At 27.8% G+C, this 25542-nt stretch overlaps 1 protein-coding gene across 5 annotated transcripts in view; it reads left to right on the top strand.

The window, feature by feature from the left end:
• Positions 1-480: 480 nt before the first annotated feature.
• Positions 481-25542, top strand: part of LOC119665970 (myb-like protein P) — a 31548-nt gene continuing 6486 nt past the window's right edge. For 2 of the 5 annotated variants that reach the window (XM_038075250.1, XM_038075246.1), the window contains exons 1-4: positions 481-628; positions 14045-14360; positions 14687-14707; positions 20204-20371. In XM_038075250.1, coding sequence (XP_037931178.1) covers positions 576-628; positions 14045-14360; positions 14687-14707; positions 20204-20371 — 558 coding nt within the window. In that variant the 5' untranslated portion in view covers positions 481-575. The remainder of the gene's footprint in view (positions 629-14044; positions 14361-14686; positions 14708-20203; positions 20372-25542) is intronic. The other 3 variants (XM_038075230.1, XM_038075233.1, XM_038075241.1) reach the window with 3 other exon arrangements.

Raw genomic sequence — 25542 nt, forward strand, 5'->3', positions numbered from 1 at the left:
TACACGAGTTTTTAATAACGATTTCTATATACTTTTATTATGGATAACTACTGGTTTTGTGTTACAATGCACAGCGGTAAAGAAAACTATTTCACAGTCAAAGATATACAAATGTCTTTAAATGAAGTACAAAAGATACAACCACTCACAAGAGCCAAGCTAATTTATGGCGCTGCCAATAGATGAAAACGTCTTTTGGGTTGCATTAGTTTAAGTTCAATGTTGTGGCGTGGCGGCGGGAAAAAAACTTTAATAATGAAAAGATACATTAAGCAAATCATTATATTTTATAGTTTTCAAGAGCGTATAGACGAGAACTACAACAGATATGAATGAATAACCGCAAAGGTTGTAGTTATTGAACAACAGATGTATACTTTAGTATTGTCTTTAAACTCATAAGTGCTCGTATAAAGAAACTCAAACAAAATAAAAAAAAATGAATTAAATAATTTAAATAATTTTAATAATAACAAAAAATGATATGAAATATTGAAGTGCGTGTTTTTGTCTAAGCGATTCTGTAAACAATTTTAAAGTGAAGTGAAGCGAGTTGAAGTTAATATATTTCGAATATGCGCGATACTGATGGAGCTTTACTGGTGGAGATCAATCCCGCTGTGAATTGGTAAACACTTTAATTTATTTAAACTTTAAAAAAAACTAAACAAAAATTATAATGTTTAACTAACAATTTGTAAAATATGTTATGACCACCATAAATGCTCATTAAAATACAAAAGACTGTAATAATAATTTTTATTTTTTTCTAAATAATGAAAAAGAGTTGGAGTTAAAAAAGACTGAAATTATTAAAAATATGCGAACCATCAACTTCTTTTGCTATACCGAAGATCAATGTACTCTTATATGGCAGCAGCTTATGAAGTGATGTTACATATAAATAGTAAACTTGCTTTATGTACAGTAGAGTTTATATATGTGTACAATGTATAATTCCAGAGAAAAATTCCAACGAGTGCAAAGGCGTTCGAGACAACCTTCATGATAAAATGTTGGCTGGTATTTTCAGCATCAGTAATAGCTGAAGTAACAATAACCTCACAGACAGCGGCAGTACTCCATTTATTTCGCTCTAAAACAAAAAACAAAAACGCAACTGAAAATTTCAAGTTACAACTTTAACTTTTTTTAAGTTTAGACGCATGCGTTGTTAATTCTTCATAGAATCTACATTGCTAATGTCTAGAAAAAATGTATACGAGCCCAAGTATTTCTCAACTTGAAAGAAAAACTAATGATCATGAAATTGCGGACAATAAAGCAATGCAACCATCGATCAAGATACTTTTTTATAACAGTTTTATGTGCTTCAGATTTCCTGCCACTTGCATGTTTGTGACCGGTTGCCGTGTTGCAGTCTTTAATGGCACAGGTTCATGTTCACACGATTTAAAGTGCATTATTTCCATTAACTGTCAAACAAGTGAACATATATAAAATTAAAATATGCAACAGAGTAATAAAAATTAATTTTAATTAAAAAAATTTTTACTCTATTGTATTCTAAACCGAAGTCTGGTTCTTTTATATTTTAAATATATTACATTTTCACTTAAATAAATTGACTTTTGCAAAAAAATATATTAAAAGTTTACATATAGTCCACATAAATGCATGCTATCTATACTGTATATTATTGAGCTGTTATCTACCTTCTGCTCAAACAGTTAACTACTCCTTTGTTGTTTGTTAACTACTCCTTAAGTAATAGACCTTCTTCAAAAAAGTTTTTTTATGTTGGTACACCCTTTCTTGATATATGGTACAAATTTGAGCGCTATGTGTCAATTAGTTTGTTTACAGCAGCTGTTAATGTCAGACTACCTCAAGTGCATTTAGCGATTTTTACTATGGAAAATTCTTGTTGTACCCGATTTTTTGACCAAACACGCCACCACGGTCGTCGCTCAGGTACCATATTCGCCAGATCTGGCGCCGTGCGACTTTTTCCTGTTCCCGAAACTCAAATTGCCCTTTCTTGGTAAGCGTTTTGAGTCGATTGAATCGGTAAAAGAGAATTCGCTGAAGGAACTAAAAGGCATACCTTCACGGGCCTACGAAAAGTGTGTGGAAGATTGGGTTAAGCGTTGGCATATGTGTATCGCTTCAGAAGGAGCATATTTTGAAGGAGATAAAATAAATTTGGAATAAAATTTATATTTGTGTTTTATTTACAAAATCCGGGTACTTTATTGCGCAGTTGTCCAGATTTTTTAGGAAGAAATTGACGGGAGTCATAAAATTTTCAAAACTATTAAATTAACAAACAATACAAATCACATATGAACCCAGATAAATAACTACAAATACTTACTTACTTTGTAACGCTGAAGTGTTATTAAAATACAGTTCACCCAGAATAATGAACATTGTATTCTATCTGGATATAGATCCTACTATAGCATGGAGAAGCTTATGTTATTTGAAAAAATATCAAGAAAAAAAGAACTACTGTTATATGTATGTAACAATAATATGGGCATAGTAACTTAAGGGTGTAAAGCTCGGAGATTATTAGATGTAGAATGAATAAGCTATTTTTATTTAAAAGAAAGTAAATACGTAAAATATTTGCACCGATCGAGGAAAATGGAATCTTTCGTATCAAATATATACGATACATGACACGATATATACGATAAATATAACATATACTATACCATTACTTGATTAAGTTATCCGCTACGTACCGTAAGCGAACCATAAACTTAAGCGAATTTAAACCAAAGCGAAATTTACAACCAACCACACCTGTGCATTTCCCTTAATGCATAAAAAAGATATTGAAACACATCACATAAAAACAAAGCTTAGAGCCGAGAAAGCATTACTTAACTAAATAGGATATGATTTATATTTTAAAAGAAAGGCTACCATCATAAAAAGAGAAAAGCAAATATGGAAGGATAAGGAAATGATAAAAACTGAGAATAACATGAGGTGTAAGATCTCAGATAGATTAATACCAGCAAATGAAAACAAACGCAAAAAACAGTGAATGATGGAAGGAAGTTGTGAAACTGTATAGTTAGGAACTGTGTAGCTATGATGCTAACTGAACTAGTTACAGCTACTTATTGTACTCGTATGAGCTGTAAACTATTCATAATGATTATAAATTAAGAATGCAAAAATAATAGAAAAAACTTAAGGAAACCAAAACATTTACAGGGTGGATATCTTAAAAGCAAGAACTTTAGAGATGCACAAGTGACTTATGGGCGGTGTACGTTGAGTTTTATTCTATATTATATAAATTTTAGTTTGTGTATTCAAAATTATTTAAGTTACGCAAAACTCAAGAAGAAAAAACGATTATCCTTAATCGATTATGTCTTAAGCGATTATCTTGCAATCATGCTTCGCTTTTTTCCTTTCTACGATCTAAGCTGATTTGCCGCATACGCCTCCGTAGTATTTTCTCGCTCTGGCGGCATTGGTTTCAATAGGAAAAATTAATCTTATATTGAGAACATAATATGTTCAAAAAAGGAAATCTAATTCACAATAAATTCACTCACCTCAAAAAATATTAAAAGTATACTCTAAACGATATTCAAGAACAAATCAATTGAATAAAATTAAATTTTACTGTTTAATAGTTTATTTGGTTGGTTGGTTGCAGTGACAGGCCATTAGGTAACTTGTACCATAGTTAGCGATTTTTCGCCGTTTTGCTACCACATTCCTCGCAAGAACCCCAGTTCTATACTATAGAATAGTCTCTATAGAATAGAGACTAAATCCATCTCACCGAATTTAATTATTTTAATAAGTCTTTCGTCTTCACCGATGAACAGTCTGATAAACAATTAAAGAAGTATCTTCCTTCTGGACGCCAAAGCCGGGCAGTCACAGAGAAAATGTATTATGTTTTCTTTCTCCTGCGGGTTTCCACAACTTTTGTAGTGAGGATGATAGTTTTTAGAGTTCTTCTCCAAATTTATTTCTGGACTTTGTTTACAAAGCTTTAAAGGGATTTGTGTAATTAAAAGTGGAATTTAGTGCAATGTGATTCTTCTGGCCACAGTACCGACTGTTGGGAAATTTCACAATAGTTTTAATAAATGAAAAAAAAATTTAATATTTAATTTAAAATAAATCAATTTAATATTGATGTCTCTGTAAAATTCATATACATTAATATTTTTTTGATTTTTTTTTTCTAAACATTCTAAAGGCTAGAAATTATCTTTTCAATGTATATATTTTTCTGACAATCGGTTGAATAGTACGCTCAGACATAACACTATTACAGATAACATTTTAATTATATATATATATATAAATTATTGAACTTTAATAATATTTTACATATTATATATTATATATAACATAATAAAATCTCACTTTATAATTATTTATTTCAATCATGAATTTATTTTCTTAGTAAATCTAATATAAATCTTTTTGTAATATTAATATTTGGTCATTTTAAACCAATATCTGTAAACTTTGATTTGAAGTAAAAATGAAAATAATGTCAATAATTTATGTTAGTTTCACGAAGTCCATAATCAGCAGAAAACTACACACATATTCGTTGTCATATATTATTGAAAAAATTAAAAGTATCTTGCGCAGAAATATTGCGGCGTGATAGAAAATAATAGTAAAAACGGATTTAAAATAACATTAATTTTGCAATAGAAAATTGAAATAAATTATACATAATAATAAAGATATTTTATATACAATATATATTTTTTTTGCCAACATAATTTTTAGATCTGCAGATCAGATATAAGCTGATGTTTTTCACAAGTATCTTTATGTTAGGCCATGTCATGCAGTTTTCCAAACAATTGCGCACAGAAATTAAAGAGAAGAAAATACATGAAAAAGATACATGAAAGTATTTGTTTAAAATGATATTATGCCATTATAAAAAGATATAGTAAATTACAGTTACGAGTGCGGTTGCCGTGATCATTGCAATCGCGCACATAATATCGCAAAGCATGTATCGCAACCGGCTGAAAGCAAACCCACATTGTGGAAATGGTGTCGCTGCGTGCGTAACATTTTGACCATAAAATCGCTTTGACAGTTTCCAGTGACAGACACAGCGGCCGGCAAGCGGTAAAAAAAATTTATACTCCATGTAGCGCTGTCACAAGGCGATGTTGAGATGTCAATAAATATTTAACTGCAATTAAAGTCAGCTAAGTGCACTTGTTAGATGCATTAGGAATTTTCTGTGTAAAATTAAATTTTTTGTTATTAATTTTATTGCATAATTTAATATATTTTTACATGTTTTTTTAATTAAAAATGTGGGAAAAATATTTAAAATTTATTACTGAAAATAATATTTTTAAATTTTTTTAGTAAAAAACTATTTATTTTTTACCTTCATTTCCTTCCTAACAATAAATCATTTCCATAAGAAATTCGTTCAAAAAAGTCTTTAGTTATAATATTTATTATTATGTTAAGGCTAGTTGAGTCAGTGCACTTGAGCACTTTTACTCTCTATTAACAGCGAGCTTTCTTCATAACCGCTCCCTACGCCTTGACTGGATTATTGTTTAAGACTTCATCAGACTAAGCAATAATTGACATCAGATATGCATACCTCCCCGAGGAAACGGTAACCATTCTGAGTTTCGACTGACAGGCTTTTTGGTAAGCCTTTCAGTTTTCGTAAATAATTTCAGGGCTCTATCCTTTATGTATTTTTTCATCGGTTCAATCTTGAGGTCCCTGAGCATATCATTCGTCATAACCTTGAAAAGTACCTTGAAGAGTCTTCTCAGAGCCTGGCTGTGAACAATTTCTAGCTGGCGAATAGTAATGTTTGAGACTTTACTAAACGCTACACACTCATACAAAGGTGTTTACTTTTTTATAATTTTTTACTTTCAAAATTATACATAAAATATATTAAAAATTGAATTTATGTGGCGAAATTTTTCAACAAAAGTCTTAAATTTTTGGTTTTTTTTAATGTTTATGCTTTCAAAATTTGATTTACTTTGACTATAACTAATTTTAGTGAAACTAAGCATACAAATGCATATTTCTCATAAAAAAATGTGCATTTCTTATATACTAAAACAGTATATTGAACTGTTAAAATTTCTAAAAATAAGTTTAGAAAAATTTCACAAATCGTCAATAAAGTATTTACATTCTCAGCTATGAAATTTTTATGCTTAAATGGCGTATCAAACTAATCTGTAAAATTTTTCTATCCTCTAAACATACTTAAATTGATTTACAACTGCATAGAGGCTAAATAAGTGAAGGTTTACACTCCATTTGTAGTTGAATGCATACGGCACCTTTGGTATCCAAAGACCTAAATCGTTTGCTACCTGGTATCATCATATCAAATAAATTATAATAAGATTTATTAAATCATAACGAACGGAAAAGCTGCTACTTAATTTTTTTTCTCTAAGGTATTTATGTATCCGCTTAGAGATGCATATACCAGCATATCAAAAAAATAAAAGGCCCCAAAGAAAAATGTTGAATAATATAAAACACATAAATTTTTATTTAAGTAAGAGTTACATATCTTTGAGCTTCAAGCATGAAAACGTCTTAAGCCAAAAAAAGTTTCAACTTTTGCTCGCAGATAAAAGATCTTTAATTATAAGTTTTTTTTTCTCTTCAAAACGAAGGTATAAAAAAAAATTTTCAAGATTGTTGAAACCAAATGACTTAACAATATAAACAAAATTATAATTATACAAAACAAAAAAAAAAAAATTGGAAAAAAGATTTATACGCATTTTTAGTGCTATACAAATTAAAAAAAAAAAAGTGGAGCTTAACTGAGCGTGGAAAGCCCAAGATAGGCTTTGGAATGCACAAAAGCATAAAGAAATGCGTGAGAAGATTTATTTGTTTAATTGCCAATGACACGCTGACCAAAGCGATGATATATTGCACTGCGTTTCCTGTCATGTATCAATTAAGTACGACATGTGCTGGCCTGGCCACAGATGCACAACACAATTGACAGATTTTCACTATTTTTGTAAGATTTTGAAGAGTCTAAATTGCTTCATTAGCTTATTAAGTATATACAATATAAAACACATAACGATAGTTAATTCACAGCATGCAACTGCATTTATATGTATTACTTTGTGTGTTGTTGTTTTTTTTTAACAAATTACAAAATAAGTGAAAGTCATTCAAAATTTACATCTCAAACTTCTTGAAGTGCTGAACAAACAATACGACACGTAATTCTTGATGTGCAATGGAAGAAACTACAAGTTACTATGAAGAAATGACTCTATAGTCTCTATTTAGCATTTAATGAAGTAAAAACTATTAAAAAGAAAGGAGCATCATTTATTTAAAGTAACTTTGAGATAACACTGTGATCAATAAGTTTTAGCAGTGAAGAATATGCCGGTATTATACTGACGACATGGGCTTGTAGTCTCAGAAACGCTTATCAGCTTATGGTTGTGACAGAGCTTCAGTTTTTTAGTTCAATTAATGGCTGGACCTCTGGACTCAAAATTAAGATTAAAGTAAAATTCTTAATAAATTTAAAGATAATTAATTTATTTTATAAGCTACTTCCTTTTTAATAAACCACAGATCTTTCAACATTTTTTCCAATCCTAAAAACAACAAAGTGGATTAATAATGGGTGGGGATAAATACCGCAGTTGAATGTTAGTTAACTGGGTAAATTGAAATAATCGCACGGTTTGAAATCTATATAGGATTTATAGTACTATATAATATATTGAATATCAGCTAGATATAGCCACCACACATTGTCCAATAAGTGCAAGGTTCGACATCCGCATGCGATTCACAAAGGCTTAATGTATATATATGTTAGAAAGTTACTTAAATTTAAATGAGTGCAAGGTTTGACATTATAAAGAGATTATAGTGCTTTGGGAAAAATATATTGAATAACAGATAGCTATCTATTTATCTATATTCAAATGAGTGCAAGTTTTAACTTCCACATGAGATCGGAAGTGGTCTCGAATAAATAAATTGAATGAAAGGCTAGCCATACAAAAATGAGTACAGAGTTTGGTCTCGATATGTCTATAATGGTTAATCCAACGGTAATTTGTATGTCGCAAGTATATGTTCTGAGAAGATGCATTTCTCACACCAACATCGTATAACCGATAGCAGCTTGCTTTATGATTTAAAACTGGAATTTTGTTGTATCAACACCTTTTTAAAGATTTCAGGATCGGACTTTTACAAATGTGGTTATTATGACTACCAATTCATAACTATATTTATGCTTTTAGTGGGCAAACAATCCCTACAAAGACAATTTATGAGACAAATTGTATACAAAATATTCAGTTTTCATATTACTTACTGTCAAATATGTTTTTTAAAGTTATCAAAATATTAGAGGATACACTCCCAGGAAGTAATTTTTTAAGATCGGAATGTGAATTAACCTTTTCACCGTCTGACAATTTTTTTTAGTAATCTGTTTCTTCATTAGTTTCCCTCCTTGGTCACCAGATTTTATTTACAAAGTCACTCGACTACTCAGATGGAAATGAATTTTTTGCGCTCAGTACTCAGAAATGTACTAATGTGTTAATGTTCCCGAAAAGTGAATAATAAGATTTAGTATATATACTATTATTATATATATATAGGATTTGTTGAAAACATCAAAAGTTAGCGATCTAGGACTTTGTTTATGAACCTATAGCACGCGTTTTCAAGTGTCACATATGAAAATTTATGTGGAACACTAGCGATTCTTATCAGTTTACGGCCCTATGGCACGTGTGATCAAAAATGTAATAACACTTTTTTTTTTGGCTTTTTAAAATAATCTATTTAGACCGATCTGGTTGGGTTAAAAATATGTTATAATAATAATATTTTTTAAAAACTTGATAATTTAAATGCTGTGATGTCTTAAAAACCAAATTGACAGAAAAAGTAAATGTGGTTGATTTATTTTTCTTTCCAAGAATTTTTCTTATCCAGATTATGAATTTGTCACCTTGATTACAATTTGGGACGATGTTACATTGTTGTGGAATGATATATTTATCACCATCTATTCGCACTTTGTGACATAGAAAGTTTTTTGGAAAAAATGTGGTATTCTTCAACTTAATTTGACAACTTAGTTTGTTACTACTTAACTAAATGTTGTTTTTTTAGATATAAGAACCTTCTTCAAGTTTTTTAAAAAATGTTAAATTATCTGTAATCTTTTGAATGACAACGTTTTTTATTGGATTTGGATTGTTAGTACTTGCAGTGAGTTTAGTGTCTTTGTCTTGCCATTGTTTTAGATGGTTTAGTAATTAATTTTAAATGTTTTAATAAAACAAACTAATGGGAATCACTTAAAGCTAGTAAATAGTAAAAAAGTATTGTCTCAGATGTTTCACTGTTTCACATAGTGCAGCTTCTCTTAAAGAAATTCCATAACAGAAATACTTCACTAAACAGCCCGACTAATTAAAATCAAAAACAATTAATCAATCCGACTTTCTCTCTATAAGTAATGTTAACTAATTTTATGTATTTAGTTTTTTGTAATTTTTTCATATAAATACATACAGTTTGTCAGTTATTTAAAAGATATGTATACTCGCATTAAATAAATTAATTATAAAGTATTTAATTATCTTAAAAAGAAAAACTGTGTTGAATAATAAAACACTGCAAACTAAAACATTAGGAAGGAAATTTCTTCTTAAAGATGGTATATATTTATAATTAAGAAGAACATTTTTCACATTTTTAATAGTATAGAAGACCTCAATTTATTTAGTAGAAGTTTTTGAAATATAAACGATTTAGTACCACTCATAAAAAACCTCTTTGTTATCAATGAAAAATGCACTGCAATTTAGAAAGTAATAGCAAAGAAGATAGGTAATAGGTTAGAGATGAAATGAGAGATCCCTAATTCTCAATATTTTAGTATAAATACAGTAATCCCCCCTATAATGCGGTACTCTTATAACGCGTTTTCATATTTCGCGATTTCAATCTCCCGTATAACACGGGCATTCCCCCCTATAACTCGGGGATTTGTACATGAAGCTCCGAGTACCTTTGCTGTGTGTATTACGGAATGAGTAACGGGATCTCTTCGTATAAGAGTTTTCCCGTATAACCGGACCAGCTACCCCGTTATCGCGGTACTGTATTTGCATTTTATTAGGTAGGAAAACTACTTAAACTTTATATTTTTGTATCTATGAAAGTTTTAAAAATATTTGTTAAAATTGAAAATACATTAAAATGAATTTTATGTTTTGCAGTTAAGTTCGGTTTTTATGACAAATTATGTGTTAAATTTATTGGCAATAAAGTTAAAGTTTATTTATGTATTTACACCTGAGGCAAATCGTACTCTATAATATTTATTACATTTTTAAAAAATAATTCATGTTTAGAAAAGTGTATTTAATGCATATATTTTACTTTTAACATAAATAAAATATACTTATTTATAATAATTATAATACACACATATTTATAATAGTTTTTGTGTACCAACTAAATAGTTGTATTTGCTGGTACACTATAAAAAATACTCTAATAGATTTCCTGAACTTTTTCAACTAAATATTTTCTAATTATTCTGTATTATGATCTTAAAATCGTTAAAGAGTAAAAGTTATTTTAATTTTTATATTCATTTGCTTGATTAAATATACTTATTATATTTCCGCGTGTAAAAAATTTTAATGATTATATTTTACATTTTCTGAAAGAGGAATGCACCGTATTTTTTTAAATAGTTTGTCTATTTTCTCTCAGAGTCGCAAAAAATACGGCGACTGACGATAAGGAAGACACTCAAATCAAAACAATGTCTTAAAGATGTTCAGAGTTAGGTTTTACTTCGAAAAATTTGTGTTGTAAATTTAATTGTAGCCGAATCTCAAAAAATCAATGTGTTATGAATAAAATTAATGGATGTAATCTCTCTCAAGAGGCAATAAAATCTTGTTAAGTATGTTCTATACTACTTTTTGTATTGACCAACAGCGTTTAGAGAGCTACTTTAAGCCCAGAAGGGGGCACAATAGATCCGACGGTCGCAGAGCCACATCCTCTAACAATAATAATAATACTAATAGTAATATATATTATTAATTAATAAAAGCTTTATGAAATCATTTAAACACATTTTATCTATCAATTAATAAATACAGAGATTTTATTTAATAATTAATTCTTTAGTGCCTTTGTTTACATTTTACATATAAAACATATGACACATATTTTTTTTTTAAGGGTTGCATTCGACATTTTTCGTTTTAAATGAACTCATTCATTAATAATGATCTTATTTAGGTACATGTAAGATTTTCGTATGATAAATCATTCTCATTAGTGGCTATAATAAGCAAAAGCGCCTAAATAAGTCAATGTGAATGTGTTATTAGTCATTCTTACAAATTTTTATTTATTAATAATTTTATTATTGTTAAATAGTGATATTTACTACTATTTACTACCTATAGATAAATTATGTAACCTTCATGGTTTTTCAAATCTGTAATTCTCGATAAATTATGGTATTGATACTACTTTACCAAGTCTTATTTCTTTATCCGATATATGATATCCGCCTTTGTATTTCTTTTGCTTATGCATTAGCACCGAGCTGACTTTCAGCAAGTTCTTTGCGGTCTCATTTTATAAAATCATATAAAAATCACAAATTTGTCTAGAGTAAATTTCCAGGTTAGTAAGGTAATAATTCCTAAATTCTGAAATGTCCTATTAAAATACCTGTAATAACTTTTAAGTTGTTTTTTTCAGTTTAATAAAACCTTTAGCTGGAAAGTCTTTTAAAGTAGGTTGTAAGCCTCTTCAAGAAATGTTGGCTCTGAAAGCCCAGATCATTTTTTTATTACAAAATATGATATATATTGTCTTCTATACATGTAGGGGTGTTAAAATAGATTCGACAATTGTTTTTATGAATTATTCACGTAATTTTTGTAGTTTTGGTTGAAGTTATTGTTATTTAATAATTGTATTTTGAAAATCCTCATATGTCTCCAAAATCTTTTACTTCCTTCGGAAACTCAGATATGAAATTATAGAACCCCTAAATTCATCACTAACACTTTGTTATAGTCACTATTGATGATTTTTCCGTATATGCCAGTAATAAGTCTGTCAATATTTCAATTGAAAGTAATATTTTGGAGTTTCACTTATCAAAATCCCCCTAAAGCTATAAAACATTCACTTTTGTTGGTTTTTCCCATAACCCAATAATAAATCTGTCAATATTTCATTTCTTTTAACTTGGAACTACTATTTTCTAGTTTCACCTATCAAAATAACCCAAAACTATATAATATTCACTAAGGATAGTTTCTCCCATTTAAAAGTAATCAAACAGTTTTATTCCAGTCGCATTCTATTATATTATACTTAAATCATGACCTCTTCCATCGTCTGTTATGTATTTTCTTGGCGGTTGTTGCTCGTGATAGATATGTCATTGTTGCATTACTGAAATCGTATAAATGAAATGCAGAAAATAAGCGTTTTTCGTTATCTTTTTTTATTTTGAGTTTTTCGCATGTCCACTTCATGACTATTTTATGTCACACCTTTCCGTATACCTATTAATGCGTTTTCTATCGACTTCTCTAGTTTTCATGATTTTTCTTGAGTACTCAGTTTTCTTTATAAAGTAAAATAAATAATAAAAAATAATATTAAGCTCGAAAATAGAATAATTTGTCATATGATTAGTAGTTTTTACATAAATGAATACATACATGAATTTTTATATATCATATCACAAGGTATACAAAAATAAAAAAAATTCCAAAAAATGTTTATTATACAATATTCAAATAGTAAATAAAAATCCAACAAGTTGACGTTAAACAGCTGTGCCTAGGACACTTTTTTTTTAAGTAATATTGCCCAAAATAGAAAACGACGTCATAAATATAATGAACATTTTATATAGTGAAGTAACTGTGCGTGTTAACATAATTATATGTCATTACTCGAGTATTGCTAATTAAAGACTGAATTACTCCTTCCGGATTTGCTATTTAAGAAGAAGAGTATCATTAATGCGTTGTTGTTATATTTGCGGCCAACTCTACTGGAAATACTATTAAAATACTATTACACCAGAAATGGCGAAGGATGAATTTTCTATTTCCTTTAAGTTCTCGAATACCGTTAATTCCATATACTGCGCATGTACGGATTGTGTCATGCAGGACAACAACAATGAAATTTCGATTTTGACAGAACAACAGCGAGTTCAGTACGAAAAGGAAAGTGCAAAAATTTGTTGTGTCAAAAACGCATTTCATGAAAATTTTGCATTGAGTTGTTAAATTTGAATTATTAAATTCAAGATAAAACCAAATAAAGTTGAAACAAATGCATTTAAACCACTGTCATTGGAGTAGTAGTTGTATATTGCAGCCAACATGTCCAATTTATCAGCGAAAACATCACCGATAGGAGCACGACGCGTACGAACAGATTTAAAAACATCTGAAAATATTTTTCTTGCCAAGTATAGCAATCGGTCAAGAAAAACCTCACCAATTGGCATAAAACAAGTGCCAAACCACTACCAACAACAGCAGCAGCAGCAGCAGCAGCAAAACCATCACTTCAAGGAACAAAACTATTACCAACAAACGCATAGGTCCATTGTACCAGCAATAAGTCAGCAGGAACAGAAGCAGCACAATACACGCATACCGAAAGCAACTGCCAATTTAGCGCAAACTCAAAGTTCAAGGCGAACTTCAACAGCAACTGTTGCAACTAACAGATACTCTATTGCCGCAAATGCCTTTAGCAATATTAAATGTACAAATTATTTATCCACAAGTGCGCCAACAGATACATATGCAACGGTTCCGAGGTGCAATACTGAATAAAATTATTTATTTCATTTAGTTGTTCTTTATTGATTGTTAGATAAATGCAATAATTTCTTATATATCTTTTTTTAATTTAACATTTATTTTTTTAATTAACATTTTTAAATTAATTACACAATATTTTTTCTTCTTTTCAGTGCTCACTTGCCCGCACGTGCAACCCGTCTACTCAATCGTTCTCGCCTGCAACAACAATGTCCCATTAGCAACGCCGATTCCGACAGTTCCAAGTCTGCACACAGTGTACGACGCAGTGTGGCTGCATCACGTGCTTCCTCTGCTTCGACAGCATCGAATGCCTCATTGCACCGCAACACACATCTGCATCAACGGGACTCACACAGCTCCTCGGACGATCTCATGCTGTATGATAAATCATTTCGGAATGCAATGATACAGGAGGTACTGCAATTTAAAAAGCAATTGTTGCGTTTGCGTCGTATACTGCAGGAGGTAAGTTGAAGTCGTAGCTTTGGAGTTTTGGAGTGAAGTTTTTATGGAGTTGAATGCTCTTTAAATTTATTTTATATTGAAATTGATTTTATCTTTTATTTAGAATTTTTCTTTTATTTTTATTCTTATTTTTATTTTTATTTCTCTTTTTCAATTGTCTTATAAACTTCTCCATATTGGCACTTGGCACTATGGCACTTTGCATGCTGTTTTATCAATTGCACCATCATCCTTCTTGCTTCCTTTGGCTTGCCTTCAAATTCGAATTCCATTTTAATTTCATTAAAATTTTATTTGCTGCTTGGCATTTTGTGTAATAACATCAGGATGAAGACGGTTTGACGAGGGTACGTTATCATTTTTTATCATTTACATTTTAATATCTTTTATGTTATGCTTAATTTATTAATTTTTTATTATATATCATATACCAAAGTTTAATAATGAAGACCACTGACCATGGGTATGCGAGTACTAACCACGCACTCGAAACTGCGTGGTCAGCTAAAAATTTCAATTAATTAATTTATAGTAATTAAAAAAAATGTTTGTTGTAATTTCACTACTGTTCGATAAAAACCGCTGTACTAAAAATAATATTTTATATATTAAGAATTTATTTTTTTTCTGCAAAACGAACGTTAAAAATTAATTTGATATAGAATCTAAATTTGAAATATTTTATGATATATATTAGACGACATAGGCCAATATAAACGAGTATAAGACAATTTTCATATCTAAACAAGTACAGATATTACTTTGGCTTTTCAGAAATTTAAATACATTTTCTATAGAATTCAAAAACTATATTGAAGTCTCAGTGATATGATTTGTATATATAAAATAATATATAACGACATATATGTAGTGAAACATATATTTATTCTACATATATGTATAATAATTTATGTATAATTTTGAATATTCGTTAAGGTTTCATTAATATAATATAAAGTCAACATAATAATATAATAGTCCTCAGGGACATCAAGATTGATCCCATCAAAAAATACGTAAAGGATAGAGCCCTGAAAGTAATTGCGAAACTGACAGACTTACCAACATCGCGTTATCAAATCTCAAAATGGTTACAGGCTCCTCGGGGAGGTATGCAGATCTGAGGTCAGTTATTGCTTAGTCTGATGAAGTGATAAACAATAATCTAGTCAAGATATGAAGAGAGGTTTTGAAAATAACTCGAGTTAAGAAAGAGTAAATGTGCTTAAGTGCACTGGCTCAAAACAGCTTCAACATAATATAAGAGTTCCGAAAGTGTTTTGATTCTACATTAAAGTGTCATTTATATGATAATATATAAAAAAATTTAATATCAAAAAATACAAGAAGGATAGAGCCCTGAAAGTATTTACGAAGACTGACAGGTTTACCAATACCGCGTTATCGAATCTCAGAATGATTTCAGGGTCCTCGGGGAGGTATGCAGATCTGAGGTCAATTATTGTTTAGTCTGACGAAGTGTTAAAGAATAATTCAGACAAGGCATAGAGAGGGGTTATGAAGAATCTCGCAGTTAATAGAGAGTAAAATACAAGTACACTGACTCAACTAGCCTCAACGTTATAATAATATAAAATATATATTAAAATAAAATATTTAAAAAATATCTTATAGTATGACATATATAATAATAAAATATATCAATTTATTAAATATATCGTCAATATATCGATATCAATATATATATAATATATCAATAATATGAAACTACATAATAATATAGTATATCAAATACTTTATATATTTATACTAATAAGACCTAAATAAATATTACATTTTAAATAAATATTAAATTTTGTAAACTAGTAAAGTGGAAGGTGCTTTTTGTGTAGATAGCAGTACACATAGTAACTCTTTCATCCACGAGGAGTTCCGTTAACTTCTCGTAGAACATATGACCTTTTCCTATAGTATAGAGTAAATATCAAGTATTAGTTAGTAAGACAAGTATATATCGATAGCGTTCTGCAGTTGATTAATATATAAGTTCTAAATTACACAGGATAAATCTGCTTGTAAGACAACTTTATTTAAACCTAAACGGATGGATATAATTTCTACAATGAATATTCTCAGTAGATACCTAAATTTTGATTAAGAACTGAAAACATTGAAAATAGAAAAAGTTTTTCTAAGTAAAATATATTCCTAAATCTTCGTTTTATTTGCGAACTTTATAAAACTGAACCGATCAACCCCATTTTAATTAGACATGTTAAATGCACAAGTAATTTATATATTATTTTAAGTACATATATCAGGCAAGAAAAAAGGTTGGTAGTATTCACAGGTGACGTTATTTAATTAAATTAAAACAAATAAAATTGAATTAAAGTAAGTTAAATTAATTTATTAAATTTTTCGTTGATCATACAGCTGTTTCAAATGTTGCCAAACACCCAACTCAAAATTTAATTAATAAACGAATAATAAAATTTTGTTGTTGTAATTCACTACTATTCGAAAGACCTCTCTGTTAAAACAATTGTTTCTATTAAGAAACATGGTTTCTTTCGTTTTAAATTTTAACAAATATTTTAATGAAAATATTTTGTTATACATAAAGATATATATATATATATATATCTCACGAATGCAAAAATTTTCGTGCATCAAAATCTATTGTTAAATGAAGTATATGATTGTTGGTAAGAAACTGATAAAATTAGTGGCAAGTCCCTATAAAAAATGAAATATGTGAGTGTTTGATGAAAAGAGAAGATGACAATAGTGATTTCCTTATAAGAAACTTTCCAAACTGATTTGCATGAACCGACGAAAGTATTTATCTAACAACAATAGACTTAATTACCAGCAACCTGTACTCCAAACAGTTTTAATGATGCTGCAATTTCCTATAATTTTGCATTAATAAAAATGAAATTCATTTGTGGCGAATCATGAAGTACCAAAAAGAGAAGTCACCTCAGTGGGTCATGGGAGCATGCGAAAGATTTGCTTCGAGTTTTGTGTTATACAAAATAAATTTTTAAAAATAAAATAGCAACATTTTCTCATACCAACTGACAACTTTTTTGTGCAATTTTTTTGTAACAAAAATGCTAAAGTTGTCACCTTTTGCAATCTTCATGCTTCGAGCTTAGATACAAAATAATTATGGCGTGTCATTAAAAAACTTCAAAGGAAATGTCTAAAAATTTTAATCAATTCAGTTGTAAAATTAAGTGAAAAATGTGATGGTGTAGGAAAATGTTAATGATCGAATAAAAAAATATTGAAAAAAATAATTTATTTACTTTGAATATCGAGATACTTAATCAAAGTAATTGTAAATAATTAAATATTTTTGTTTTAATGTTTAGAGTTTATATAAAATATGCATTTAAGTAAATATGAATTTAAAGTAACTTAAATATATATTATTTATAAATAATACATATACACAAACACCTATTTTTCATAGAAAATTTATTTATAGTATTTATAAATATAATTATAGTATATAATGTATTTATATCCGAAAAATGTTCTTGTTAGTTTCGTTATTAGTTATTAGATTTTTTGAATGTTCCAAACTGAGGATCAGCAGACGTGTTCATCTTGGGTACAAACTCATTGCATTTGCTCTACTTATCAAAGACAATAAAACTAAACTACTTTTTATTAAACCTCAAAAAGATCTTATGACAATAAAAGATTAACTGTGTTATGTTGCCCAGTGTACCCAACATGCTAATAGCAATAATACAAGTCTAAATTAAGATATTTGATAAAAATAGATTTAAAAGAAAAAATATTTTCTGTCTCAAAAAAAAACTAAATTATTTTAAAAATTAAAATTAAAAATTATTAATAATATAAAGTTATTAAAAATCAATATTAAATATTAAAATGAAAAGTTATTAAAAATTAAAAAATTATTTAACAATATATAATAGTCCACTTCTGGACTCTCAGGAAGATATGCTGATTTAAGGTCCGTCATCAACTAAAAGACAAATAAATGATATGATTTCTTAGCCTAGTTAAAACCTTATGTGGGGTTAAGATAAGCCCCCCAGCCATTATAGAGTAAAAGTACGTAATAGAACTAACTCAAGAAGAAGAATCAAGAATCAAGAAGAAAATATTATATACTTTAAATTTCCGGTTTATATTTTTACTAATTTACTTTGAACAGAATTTTGTATTATTCGTTTGGCATTGAATAAGCCAATAACATAATATATACCTATAATTATATTAAGTACATTAGCTTTACTAATAATTGAATTTTATTAATTCATAAGACGTTACATAGAAAAATAACTTTGTTGAAATTTATATACACACATGACCATCAAGATAGCACAACAGATTTGTACCGGAACAGCAGCATACACTATTAAAATTCAAAGGGACTTCACAAGCAGGTCCCGGCGGGTTACAACAACAACAACATTAAAATTCAAACCTTATTAAGATCTAGTGTACAAATGTGCTTTAAGAAATCATCAAGAAATGTTTAGTGGCTCTGGTTCGGAAATAGAGCACATCTTAGGCTTTCAAAACTCTTCTACAAAATCTAAATGAAGATTTAGCGCTGCCTGGTGTCTCGAAAAAGCAATAGATTTACGCGTGGCTTACGGTCGGTCGAATATAATCTAAACTAATCTAATCATATATATATTTACAAAAAATATATTCCATTTATATGGAAACAATTCATTTTTCTTTTATATATTGCATCATAAATAAAAAATAAAAATTAATTAATTAAATAATGAACCCAAAGTACAATCACACTGTCTCATTTAGGCACTTACTCATTTATATAAAAGAGTGAAGGTTCACATTACAATGTGCTTCTTTATGCAGCTAATAAAACTTTTATAAATTTTTGTAAATTTCACTTAATATAATCACACAAAAAATTTAACATATAATTGCCATATTGAATCATTGATATACATTTCATATAGCAATTATATATTCAATTAATAAAAACAATGATTTTATTAAATACTTGCTTTCTCAGTGCCTTTATTTCCAACTCAGCTGTTGTTTATTTACATTTTACTTATAAAACATATGGTACATATTTAAAATTTTAGAAAATTTCCTTATGGGAAATTAATTTTTAAGGATTGTTTTTGACATTTTTCGCTTTAAATGAGCTGATTTATTGATAATGAGCTTATTTATATGAAAGATGTTTTTATGGTAAATCATCTTCATTAGTGGTTATTATAGACAAAACTGTCTAAATGAGATAGTGTGAATGTGCAATAACGTGATCTGACCTACTTATTGTGTTTTAAATAAAAAAATAATGCTTAATTTAAATAGATATATGAATATACCTTTACTGTGTAGGACATACGAAAAATATGTTTATAATATATTTATAATATATTCATGCAATACATTCATTTCAGTAAATTTAGAATTTTATTAATTTATGTATGCACAATTAAGAAATAAAAATTGTTTAAATATACAACATATTACAAATAATTTATGATAATATATTTTATTATGTTGGCTGCAATAATATTTTTATATAGGAGTATTATAACAGAAATTACTTTTTAGTAATCCACAATAATATTCAAAAAAGCTTGGTACATTAAATTAATGAAATATTACTTGAAGAAATAATACATTTTATGGTATATATGTATAAAAAATATATAATATATTATAAAATATTTTTATAATTACAATATTATTTTAATATTTATTTTTATATATCTTAAATCTATTTTTGTGTGATTTATGCATGTAAGAAAATTAAATTTAAGTCTACAAAATGCATTTGCCTATCACATTAGTAATATTAATTTTTTTCAAAAACCTTTTAAAACTTCTTATTCTTTTAGACTGAAACTCTCAACCCATTCGAAACTGATAATGGGCAACTCTTTGCATCCTGTGGCTTAGACAGCAAACTATTAGATGATATCGATTTGGCTAGTTTAACATCATCCACAACTGACGACCCCTTACAGGAGTTGGCCGATCTACGAAGACAGGTTGTTTACCTTCAGGTATTTGCACGTTTATTCATTTCGTTTGCTTTTCTTTTGCGTTTAATGCATTGGCAATCCTAAATATAAAACTTAATAACAGAATCTGATTAAAATACCTATATTTTTTTATATATTAAAGGTTTTGGTTATTAAGCTCCATAGTGTGTAAGAATATTAAAAACTATCGATGTGTAAAGTTGTAAAAGTATTTCGTTACTCAATTTATCTACTATTAATTTACTTTACCTTTGTCACATTTATTTTGAAGAAATATTATTATATATACATTCACAAATTGTATGAATATATGTATAAGAACCGCGTAATTTAAATACTTAATATATTATATTTTATTTTGATTTTCTTCAACTTATGTTACTTTCAAAACAGTTAAAAAAAACCTTTTTCAATGAAACATTTAAATTCAATTGATAAATATACATATATACATTTACTTTATAGACAAACAGTCGTATATAAACATTCATATACAAGTAACACCTTCTCCAAGAACATTACTCATGTCATTATAATTGATATACATATTTTCAAGGTAAACCAAAATGACGTATAAACCCAATATCGCCTTTGATTTCTTTAAGTAATTGTAGCAGAGTATATGGAACCTATTATTTTCATTTTTTTTATGAGATAATTATATAAATTTAATTAGCAATTGGTCTTAAGTTATAAAAAATACAAAAAAAATATGAATATTAATTAAATAGTAAAAATTCAATAGAATTAAATAGATATACTTAGACATACAATTAACAGTATTAGCGCATTTCTATATAATAATCACAATTATATGATTATATGGTATATGCATACAGCTAGACTTGCTAAAATTATTAAGCATTCTGTTCTCGCTATGTGCGGAGTACTTTTAATGCACTTTAAATAAGTGCTTTCTGGGAAGTTACTTCGTATTGTGCACTGAATCTGTTGATTTGAGGAGCATATGCTTGAAGTACAGAAAAGAGTGAAGAGCTAACTTGTAATGATATGATAATGTGGGAAGTGTATTGCTATCAGTTAAGATGGCCATATACCTGATATCTTATTCGAAGTATATTGATATCGTTCGGCTACTGATTTTATACAGTTTAACTCATATAATATATATGAGGTTTAGATACATGACTAAAATTTAATTAGGGTGTATCAGTATTTAGATAAGTTTAGTATCTGCAAAAGATTATTTACAGTAGTATAACGACCATATTAAATCATTACTTGTTTAGTTCATTTTATTAAAGGTATTAAAGTATATTGCCAGATTATACTGAATGTGTTAGTTTAGTTACGATATTACTTGAACTACTCCTAGTATTCTTAGAAGTATTTACAGCTTCTTAAAAAGTTCAACCGGTTTTAACTTATTGTTATAAGACTAGTTTCATTTAGTTTTCATTAATTTAAAATTTTTTCATTTGTTCTTGTCGTTGTAGTAATCTTTGGATGTTTTTATAGCAGGAATCATAAAAGAAATTATTAATTCGAAAATATAGTTTAGTGTTTAATAGGGTAGAGGATAGGTGAAGGTAGAGTAAGAGAAGTAATAGTAGTTTATGATAAGAGGTAACTGAGTGGCCAGTTGGCTGTAAATTTGAACTAGAATGGCATTAGTTTCCATTTCCAAAGTTGGATTCAGAGATCTATTGGGCTGAAATCGTTGTACTCATATGTATTCAGGGATAAGAGCAGATGAGCGACGTTTTAAGTAGTTGAGGTCTTATTAGAGCACACATTATTATTAAAGAATTAATGCGAATTAATTTTATTATAGTTTTTTTAGAGTGCGAGGTGAATAGTTTGTATTTTAAGCTAATCTGTTTAAACTTTCCACTTCGAAAAGTTGGATTCAGAGATCTATAGGGCTGAAATCGTTGTACTCATATGTATTCAGGGATAAGAGCAGATGAGCGACGTTTTAAGTAGCTGAGGTCTTATTAGAGCACACATTATTATTGAAAAATTAATGAGAATAAATTTTATTATAATTGTTTCATTATATATTTTAACTTTTATACCAATAAAATCGAAAATTTTGTATTGTTTTTATTATTAATACAATGAAAAAAAAAAAAAACAATCTTAAATAACAAAAACTTAATCTTAAATAACCCATCGATGGTTTCAGGTCATGTTCATTGATTTAATGATATTTAAGTATTGTTGATTACATATCCATTAAATTAATTTCAATCAGGTATTTATTAGTAATTGTTTAAATGCTTCCCATCAATGAGATTGCTTTTGGAATATATTGTATTAATTTGTAATCCCTTGCATATTAGTATTGTTTTATTTTCTATAAACTAATGTAAAGCAACCTTTCATTAATAGAGGGAAATTGCTTAAGAAAGTCAGAGAGTCAGAGATTATGGTTTTATTATCATCTGATATGATTGTTTTTATATACAATCATATATTATTAAAAAAATAATATTGTTCGGTCACATACAAATTACAAATGCTTATTTATTATATATTTCAAGAGAAAAAGATTACTAAATTTCAAAATATCAGTTTTAATTTGCTTTATGTGACTTAACAGCTTCATAGTATTTGTACCCGTAGATAACTTTGTATAGTTACTATTATAAAGACTTTATGTGGTTCAAATTAAAGCTTCATTCTCTAGCTTCACAAGCTTAGCACGTTCGTGATAACATTTGATTATAAGAGATACATAATCTATTTCATTCATAAATTTAAATTTTTCGTTTGAGGTTCTTATCTCTACATTTTTTATTCAATGTTTCTTGTCGTTATCAAACGTCTTGCGGCAGTCTACATTACGGAAACTTGAACCAAATTTTGATACTATATTATGGGTCTCATATATAATTGAATTATATATTAATTAAAAATTAAATTAAAAATTAAACTAAAATGTATCTAATATAGTATTATAATGTTATCCATGTTAATTTAGTGCTCACAGTTATAGATTCTTTATAAAGTTACTTGTTTGAACGCCAAATTTCGGATTATAAGACCAGACCAGCTACTTTCGATTACTTTTATTAATTATTATTAATTGGGGACTTAAACTAAGGAATCTTAAAATTTACAAATAAATTATAAATATTAGTGGCGATTTTTAAGATTTTTTTATATGCTTTCTCAAACTCTGTACTTGACCTATGTGGTAATGTTCAAGATAGCTTATAAGTAAAAAAAATGGGTTAGAAAAAACTAATTTACTCTCATTCTCCGTCTCTCAAATGTTTTACTGCTCGCATTTATACTAATAAAATGATGTTAACGAAAGTTTTCTTTTTTGAATTACTTATTAAAGTCTCAATCTTTATATATCTTTCAATAGATCTCGATAAAATACGATATTAGTTTAAATATTGTGTGTGTTGATACTTCTAAACTATTTTTATATTTAGATAGTATATGCGAAGTAGAGTAGATTTAAAGATAATTATTTGGTTTTGATACAGATGTCTACTAGTTTCATTTTGTATACAAAAAAACAAACTATCAACAATTATCATAGTATATTATTATCATAAAAAACATTATTAATTATTATTACATAAAAAAAATATGAAAGAAGTAATTGATAGGTTTATAACACTTGCTAAGGTATAAGTATGTTTGATTTCTAAATATCCATGAAGTGAAGAACTGCATTACCGTCCCTAGTATATTGCATATAGAAGTATATTATTATCTTAAATAAAATCACAATGACACCAAGTTATTATTATAGTTATAATTCCAAAAACCTGACATTAGTTCGTTCTAATTACCTACTAAATATATTATCCATTAATACAAAACCTTTATTATATTTTTGTTTAAGATATTATAATATATTGAACATATTTTTACAAACATTTAATTTACAAAATATTTTATCTCCATACATTATTTACTAAAATAGTGGGTTTTAGTTGTAAAAATACATAAAAAAAAATTTTTTTCTGCAAAAAAAAAAGAAGACTACAGAAACCCACATTTGTGCAATTCCATTAGTTATAGTTTACGGTTTTATATATACAAGACCGAGTATCTCTTTTAATGCTTTTTTATATGTAGTGTTGTTTTATTTGTAAAAGGCATTCAAATATATTTCTTTCAAAAATTGTAATTAAATTATTTTATATAGTTTTTTGCCTATTTAGTAAATGGAAAACCTTTAGCGCATGTACATAAAAGTAACATGTATAATACAGATACATAATAAGATTTTATGTTATTAAAACACAGACAGCACTATTTTTATATATACATATATATATTGTTCATAGTATGTAATTTAATATTAATTTTAGTTAAATTTTAATTGATTGTTAGTGTATATATTATTAAGATTGGAGTGGTAAAATTTTTTGCAAAATTTATAACTGATTGTTATGGTTCTAAGAAGACATGCGTCTTTTTAGAATTTGTATTTTTAAGATAAAATTAAATATATTGAAATTATAGTACAATTCTTAAAAATTTCTATATACAAAGATTATTATAATGCGCATTGAGCATCGTGAGCGACTGGGATGATATAAAATTTGAAAGTTATATATTAACCGTATAACAACCATATATCAATCGTACTCTGTGAACGTTAGCTTCTAAATGACCCAAGGTCTTTGGTTATCTGAATTTATCGACTATTTATATGTCTTATTTTACACATGTAAGCGCTCTAAGCACTCTCATATTCTCCGTTTCTAATGTTAAAAGTTATTTAATTCACATATATATGTGAATGACGATTTGTTGTTTCAAATTGAACGGCGATCGAAAGGTCAAATTTCAAAATTTTAGTGGATATTTCAATGGTACGACATAGCACATCCATAGGCAAGTTATCCTTACTTATGTAGTCAAATTGCTCATTTGTATGCCTTACGTTAGAAAATATTACTGTAAATGCAATATAGGGTAATACCATATCTTACTAATTTTAGTATGAATTTTTTCATAGGACTCATAGTTAACACTCCTTTGCTGCCTTACAAAAGATACAATATCTCAATTATACTCAAAATGCATTTTTTTTATATTAACTAAAACAAAATAAAATTCTGCACGTATTTTCATGATTGCTAAATAAATAAAACGTGTTTGTATCTCATTCATTTATAACTCAATTAACTTAAATAAAATTATAAAGATAATTATACTTAAATTATTTATTATTAACATTTTATGGCTTTTTTGCC

Source organism: Teleopsis dalmanni, chromosome 1 (assembly GCF_002237135.1).
Source record: "Teleopsis dalmanni isolate 2A chromosome 1, ASM223713v2, whole genome shotgun sequence".
Taxonomy (NCBI): domain Eukaryota; kingdom Metazoa; phylum Arthropoda; class Insecta; order Diptera; family Diopsidae; genus Teleopsis; species Teleopsis dalmanni.